The sequence below is a fragment of the Aegilops tauschii genome, chromosome 7, assembly GCF_002575655.3.
Source record: "Aegilops tauschii subsp. strangulata cultivar AL8/78 chromosome 7, Aet v6.0, whole genome shotgun sequence".
In the NCBI taxonomy this organism is placed as follows: domain Eukaryota; kingdom Viridiplantae; phylum Streptophyta; class Magnoliopsida; order Poales; family Poaceae; genus Aegilops; species Aegilops tauschii.
Window position 1 is genome coordinate 590,414,289 of NC_053041.3, and position 7,848 is coordinate 590,422,136.

The 7,848-nt window shown below is 46.9% G+C and overlaps 1 protein-coding gene across 1 annotated transcript; it reads left to right on the top strand.

The window, feature by feature from the left end:
* Positions 1-1,380: 1,380 nt before the first annotated feature.
* On the top strand, positions 1,381-5,135 carry LOC109782468 (mediator of RNA polymerase II transcription subunit 11). Its single transcript, XM_020341087.4, has 4 exons — positions 1,381-1,572; positions 1,709-1,825; positions 2,593-2,807; positions 4,741-5,135. Exons 1-3 carry the CDS (start codon positions 1,519-1,521, stop codon positions 2,767-2,769), a joined length of 348 nt encoding a protein of 115 aa, XP_020196676.1. The 5' UTR covers positions 1,381-1,518; the 3' UTR covers positions 2,770-2,807; positions 4,741-5,135.
* Positions 5,136-7,848: the final 2,713 nt, after the last annotated feature.

The window sequence follows — 7,848 nt, forward strand, 5'->3', positions numbered from 1 at the left end:
GAAATGAAAAAAAAATGTGTTTTCTGTGTTTTTTTTTCTGCGAGAGGCACGGTTGTGCTTTCGCCGGAGGCACGACCATGCCTCTTTCGGAAAGGGAAAAACCTGTGCCCTTCCAATTTGGTTTTTTATCTTTTTTTTGTGAAAAAAGGTTCGTCAAAACCTATCAACATGGGATCTTGTTTAGAAGATCTCGACGCGAGGAATCCAACGGTGAAAACGGTTCAAGATTTGGACGCACGGCTTAAGAGATAAAAACGTTTTGAATAAACGGGATCTATGAAAAAAGGGAAAACTCCCAGGTTGCAACAAGTGGTGCACACATAGCGCGCCACTTGTCATAACCTCAAGAGGTGGGAGTTATCTTTGCAAGGAGTACTCCTTAATTGGTGATTTCGCACAAACAATGAACCCAATCAAGAAACAACTAATAATAACACGAACAAACAAAGGGCCCAATCAAGAAGACATACGACGTTGGCTGGGTCAGCCCAAGTGGAAAATTTATGTAGGATTCCTATAGAGGAGACGCAAGAGGTCTTATCAGACAACCCCTATTTCTCGCTTGACGCGAGACAGGGGAGCGCTCGCGTCTGGCGGACCCAAACGGGCCGGCCCAGCCGCACGGGAGCCACTGCCTGTTTTATTTTTTTTCAGTTTTCTGTTCTCGTTTTTTGATTTATTTTCGTACTTTTCTTTATACTCAAAAATATTTACTCTTCAAAACACATTTTAAAAAATGTTGAACAAGTATTAAAAAAAGTTGAATAATTGTTGAAAAATGTTCAATGAGTATTTAAAAATGTTGAAAAATATTTGGATTTTTTAATAAGTATGAAAAATGATGAACAAGTATTTAAAAAATGTTGAATAAGTATTAAAAAAATGTTGAATGTGTGTTTGAAAAATATTGAATAAGTATTAAAATGTTGAACAAGTATTTAAAAAAATGTTGAATAAGTTTTCAAAATCTTCAAGTGGATCGCGTCTTTGTGGCGCGGTGGCTAGTGCCCTTCCTTTGTTGATACGCGACCAGGGATCGATCATTGGTATAGCATCGCTTAATGCGATAAATATCTCTCGCGAGGCTAATGCACCGTGCGGACGTGAGCAACATAAAAACTGGAAATGTGTAACTGAAATGCTGATATGGCACGTGTGATGACATGGATAGTTTGCATGTTGAGATAATTCCTATAGTGGGAGTTGAGTCTCTTAGGTATACAGGGTTCGTGGGATGAGCGTTTTTTCTTTTCTTTGAGGATTCGTATTTTTCTTTCATTAGAATTAGAATTCGTGGGACTTGTTCCGTCTAAATAAACAAACAGGCCGGCCCAACACGCCGCCGGCCCCTCTCACACTCATCAGCTTTCCTCATGAAAAGAAACCTCACTTCCCTCAAAAAAATCCCCCCCAAAAAAACTTCCTTCGAAAAAAAAGAGAAAAGAAAACTCACCCTGATACAAACCTCGGACTTTCCCTCACCGTCGGCCGGCGCCGCCACCATCCTCGCCTGCGGCGATGTCTTCCCTGGTCCAGAGCAGCTCGCTCGAGCGCCTCCACCACGTCGAGAAGGTTAGCCGCTCACCCCCACTCTCGCCTCACCACTTTGACCCCCCCCCCCCCCCCCCCTCGATCTCTTTCTCTCTCTCTCTCGTCGATTAGGTTCTTGAATCTTGACGCGGCTACTTGTTTGTTCGTTCCTGCGCAGCGGATAGTGCGGGTGCTGGAGCTGGCGGGGGCGGTCATGGAGGAGCTGGGAAACTCGCAGGGTCCCCGCGGCGACGCCGTCGTCGCCCACTGCCGCGAGTTCATGCTCTACATGAAGGTACCCCTCCCTCATCCATCCACCATCCCCGTCCGCAGATCTTTTCGCCCCATGCTCCTGGCTTGAAAACCAGGGGGAATGGATGGATCTGTTGCTGCAAGCGTCTGGGTGGTACACTAGCAGAACATGTGTGACCACCGTTTCAGGAGTTTGCTTTAAATTGCTTGCTGATGGATTGCTGTCACTTATCAGTGGGGGGATGCTATGCTTTGCGAGGTATCCTGCCGCCCGCCGATAATACTATACATGATGCACTGCTATTTTTGTGTGTCCACCCTATTCCTTTTGATATGAGCTTATTGCCTTCTTATTGTTGGAGTGCTACTGCTCTGAACCGCAATCGGTTAGTTCCGTTAGACAATTCATCTTTTAGCTTCCATGAAGCACATTGCCCCATATTGGTTGACATGCTCAACCATTATTTTTCATGCCTGTATATTGCACGAAAATTTGCAATCTTTGCTCATTGAAACAAGTGCTTCTGATGTCAATTAGTGATGTTTTTGAATTGAATGTTGTCTGCCTGTGTGCACCCTCCTTTGGTTGTTGTAAAATCAGGATTTTTTTTGGAAGCTGATCGTTAAGGGTCTCATGTCAAATTCTGATCCGACCCAATGATACATTCCTTCCACCAAAATACTTGCCTTATGTGAACCGATTAATCCATGGCATTCATATGACTTTCTCAGTTCTGAATTTTTTTTTGACACGTTATATTCGCCATGAATCATGCATGATAAATTAATTCTATATTGTGGCTGGAGCAGGAAATTCAAACTACATTGCGTGAGGAAATAAAAAGTGCTTGTGAATACCGGCCATTTGAGATGTGTGACTACAGTGCAAGGATTGCTAACGAGATTTGTTGCAAAAAGCTGGAGTATGTGATTGAGAAGATGGATGCCATGCAACTGAACATTGAGCCCAGCACCAATGAAGTTTAGCTAGTTTAACTGGCTATCTAGTGCCTGGTAGTGAAATGGTTAGTGCCAAAGCATCATGTGGCTTCCCCAACTCCAGCATCTTATGTTCCCTTCTTGCTATACATATCGAATGCGTCCCATGGCTTAATGTAGTGAATGAATTATGTAGGGTATAAGTTGCAATATCCCAGAAAGAAGATGTATTTCGACTACTACTGCTGCATATTTCATATATATCACGTCATTACAGCTATTTCAGATCCTTCAGTTGTGTTTCCACTTAGTTGATTTCAAACTTCTTCTGTACCATTGACACTCTTGCACTGCCAGATTGGCTATAACTTTCAAGGGATACCTAAATAGAGATAAACCCCCATAGTGTAAGTCTGCCATCCAGATCATTACCCAACGGCCAATGGAGCCATGAGGTTTGCCTCGTTGCACGTTTTGGCTATGCCATTTTATAATGGGCAGAACTTTGAAGTTTGACTATCATGTGACTCTTCATGTTCTTTGAAGTTTGGCTCCAGCGCCCGCACCTTTTGGCTATCGTCAAGCTTTGGTCTTCATGTTCTTCTTTGCACTATTCATTGCCAAATGTGACATGACTTAGGAGCTTAGCAAGCAATTACCAGACTAGGAAACCATAATGTGTTAATTTACACTTTTACTTAGCCCGGGCGCAACTGCGCAATGCTTTGTTCAACATACTCTGGAAACCGTAATGTTCGACTTCAGTGATTGATCTAGGAGGTTGTACAAAATGTTACCCTAGCTCTAGGATTGGTCGCGGTCACTTGAGTCATGTCGAAAGGCCTGGAGCGTGGTCGCACAAGAACATCTCCGTATGCAGCAGTGCATAGGCTGCTTCATCTTCAGAAGGAACTGCTGTTGGCCTGTTGCACTAATCTGTAGGTTTTTCCTGTATTTGATTTTCATGTGGTTACGCCGTAAGGGATGGATTTTTTTAGTTCGAATTGGACGAACAGAAATTTGATTAGGGGTTCGGGAAAGAAGATTCAGCAGATTGAAGCCATGGCACTGGTTTCACATGTGAAATAATGTTTTATTGTAGCTCACTACTCCCTCCTTCCATCTATATAGGGCCTAATGCGTATTTCAAGACCGCCTTTGAGTATTGACAAGATTAATAATACATGAGATGTATAATGTAAAAATTATATCATTGGAAGCTCCTTTCACATACGAATTTGACGGTATGCTTTGTGTAAGTTGCATGTCATATATTATTGCTCTAATATTCGGTCAAAGTTAGCCTTGAAAAACGCATGAGGCCCTATATAAATGGAAGGAGGGAGTAGTTCTTTACGCACTTGACAAGCATCTTGGAGGTCTACTAGCAGAACATGCCTGACTAGGTGTGAGGAGTTTGCTTTAAATTGCTTGCTTATGGATTACTCTTCATTATCAATGGGAGCATGACTTGCTTTGTGAGGTATCGTGCCGCCGATGCAGATAGAAGTACTACACATGCTGCATTGTTATTTTTGTGTGTCCCCCTTATTCCTTTTATAAGTGAATGCTTATTGCCTTCTGGTTGCTAGAGCGCTAGTGTTCTGAACTGCAAATCAGTTACTAGTTCCATTGGATAATTCCTCTTTCAGTTTCCATGAAAAATTGCTCCATGTTGTTTGACATGCTTAATCATTCTTTTTCCATGCCTGTATGTTGCACGAAAATCTGAAACCTTTTTTCTGACTGAAACAATTGCTTCTGATGTGACATGGTAATATTCTTGTTTCTAGTGTTGTCTGTCTGTCTGTGCTCCTTTTTTGGTTGTCGCAAAATCAGGATTGTTTGGAAACTGATTGTTAAGGGAACATTCTGTTCTGACCTAAATATTGGCCAGATATGTGAACTTATTAATCCTGGGCACTCCTATGGCTTTCTCGGTATTGAATTTTTATCAGACACGATATATTCACCACGAATCACGCACAATAAATTAACTGTATATTGTTTCTGGATCAGGAAATTCAACTACATTGCGCGAGGAAATAAAAAGTGCTTGTGAATACCGGCCATTTGAGAAGTGTGACTGCAGCGCTAGGATTGCTAACGAGATTTGTTGCAAAACGCTGGAGTACGTAATTGAGAAGATGGATGCCATGCAACTGAACATTGAGCAGAGCACTAGTGAAGTTTAGCTAGTCTAACTGTTTAACTGGCCATCTTGTGCCTGGTACTGAAATGGTCAGTGCCAAAGCATCATGATGTGGCTTCCGCGACTCCAGTTTCTTATGTCCCAGTTTCTTTAGAAGTGTGACTACATCCCAGAAAGAAGATATATTCGAACCACAATGGTACTGCTGCGTGCTGTTTGTTTTCATACGTATCAAAGCATTACAGCCATCTCAGATCCTTCAGTGGTGTTCCCACTTGATTGAATTAGAAGTTGTTCTCTACCGCCGACACCCTCGAAGTGTCGGATTGGTTATGATAGTTTCCAAGGCATGCCTAAATAGAGATAAGCCCCCATAGCGTCGGTCCGCCATTCGGATCATTGCCCAACAGCCAATTGAGCATCAGGTTTGCCTCCTTGCACGTTTTGGCCGCGCGATTTTGTAGTGTTGGGCGGGACAGACTTTGAAGTTCGAAATCCATATAAAATGCTCTAAGCGTGTGGATCATCTTCGAGGGCTTTAGTCTTCATGTTCTTGTATGCACTGCTCGTGCAATTTACCAGACTAGAAAGCAATTTACCAGACTAGAAACCCAGTGTTGAATTTCTGGTTTAACATAGCTCTGAAGTCTGAACGGTCAAAATGTTGGCAAGATCCGGCTGGAACGAATCTGAGTGCGCAGCTGGGGCTGGGCTGGGCTGGGCCGGGGATCTTGTCTCCCTTTCCCCTGCAGGCAGCCATCGCCATCGCAAGCCCATTGGACCACTTCCTTGTGCCTCCCCCCTTCATCTCACTATCGCATTATTATTATTGCATTGGGCCTCTCTCCGGCTACCGCTGGTGCAGCATGGCAGTCTCCCTCCTCCTCCTCCATGTCCGTCCATGGCTTGGATTTATACTGCTATACGTCTGACCAAACCCTTTTATTTTCCATTGTCGTGATCATGCATGCATGCTTCTCTTTTCTTGCATGGTCGAAAACATGGCATCGTCCTCCACTCCACTTTGTAGTAAATCATGCGTGCGTCCTGGCACGGTCAAGAGCACGATGGACTGGAACACCGTTGGGCATGCAGGTGCGCGTGGCAGAGGAGACACGGCCGCGCCCCAGAGAAGCACCGCCACACAACCCAATGCACCCATGGCCCAAGACCGGGACGGGCCCGGTCGGGGATTCACTCGTCAATCACTCACCACACCAGTCTCTCCCGCCATTATTTCTCGCCGCACCACCGCACTCGCCATGGGCTGGACCTGCACTGCGTGCAGCGCGCCGTGGTCATCTCCTCACGGTCACGGCGTCGTGGGGCGAGCACCAAGGCCTGGCGAGAGAGACAGGGACGAGGACAAGGACAAGAGCAGTCCTGTTTCTATCCTCCAGTAAAAACTTCGTTCCCGAGACACCCAACAGTTTTGGAGCTGTGCGCGCCTGCAAGGCTGCTGGTTTCTCAGGCCAAGTTGCGCGCGGCAGGCGTGGCCACGGCTCTGGTCGTGATAGATTCCGCATGTGTTGAGGACAGGCGAGGACACAGGAGCGGGCAGGCTAGCTGCTGGGGTTGCGAGACACTCCGCCACACGTGCATCATTGGAGTACGGAACGAACGAAGAACGGTGCATGCCATGCCGCTCCACTCCTTGCCGGCTGCCCGTCCGTCCGTCCGAGATCGGCAAGAAGAGAACCACCGCGAAGAGCTGCTCCGACATACCGTGCTAGGTCTAGCTACAAATGTGTGCCGTCTGCGAGCAAAGCATGCCTACGTCTACGTGTATCACCTTTTTCTTCTGGCACTGGCAGCAAGTGTGCGTCGCCTGTCGGCTGGCCCCTGGTAATCCTCACACTGTTCATGCGGGTAGTAACGGACGGCCGAGCAGGCATGGTTGGATGGATGAAATCATCAAGGGTTCGATGTGTACCGTCAATCCTCACACTGTTGGCCGATTAACTAACCACGTGTCACGGTTGCTGCCTGGATTGATTGCGGAACAGTGGTTTGACGAGCCCTACTGTTACTGTGCATGATATTTTTTCTTTGCGAGTAATTGCTGAGCATGATATGATGGTGCCCGTAACAGCGGTCGAGCCGTGACAAGCTCCACCAAACAATAGGTTTCTCGATCCGTTGCACGGGTACAGATCGGCCGGCGGCCGGTAGGGTAGTGCCGTAACCACAAGTACATTCCTCACGGTCGATCGTTTTACCACGGAACAGTGCTACTATACTTTGTTTGTTATACCACGACGTGACAGATTTTTTGCTCGGTGCGCCTTGGCATTTCTCGCCAAAAACAAGAGTGCGGTGTGGGCGATCACGTGGAGTGAAAAGATTGACCGGATCCAGGAGGGGATCCCACCTCCTGTCCTGCCTCGCCTCTGCATGCATATGCATGCGTCCTACGCCTACAGGATCAATCGATGCGAACCTAGCCACCTACCTCCGACGTGACAAATCGTAGGCCAGCAGCGCCCGCCGCGCCGTCCTCGCCCACATGCTCCGGCCATCGCGCATGCAGCGCCGGTGGTACGCACGTACTAGTACTGTGCAGCGTCCACCCCTCAGAAAACGCCCACGTATGTGCGTACGCCCGGAAAGGCACATGCCAGTCCAAGCGCGAGGACGGGGCGGCCCAACATGCATGCCAATAACTAACCGGCGGGGCCGTGACGAGACCTGGCGTGCCCGAAACAGTGCGTGACCCCAACAGTGACTGGCTGGCTGGCTGGCTGGCTAGCTAGATAGAGGGGCAGAGGCCACGTCCATGGAGTACCATGCACGTAGTTTTTTTTTTTTTTGCCGAGAATACCATGCACGTAGTTGGCTACTAGTAGTACCAGCTAGGGTGGCCGCTGCACACGTCTTTGAGGCGCCATGGTCGACTCCGGTCAATCCCTTGCTCTAGTCTGGAACTTATCCTTGACTACCTAGTTTTTCATGACCAAAAAATTGCCGGTGGGGGG

Bases quoted from the DNA above. Each gene is read 5' to 3' on its own strand.
- LOC109782468 (XM_020341087.4), top strand. From the start codon at position 1,519: ATGTCTTCCCTGGTCCAGAGCAGCTCGCTCGAGCGCCTCCACCACGTC. The intron at 1,573-1,708 runs GTTAGCCGCTCA...GTTCCTGCGCAG, and splicing joins GCCTCCACCACGTCGAGAAG to CGGATAGTGCGGGTGCTGGA. The intron at 1,826-2,592 runs GTACCCCTCCCT...TGGCTGGAGCAG, and splicing joins AGTTCATGCTCTACATGAAG to GAAATTCAAACTACATTGCG.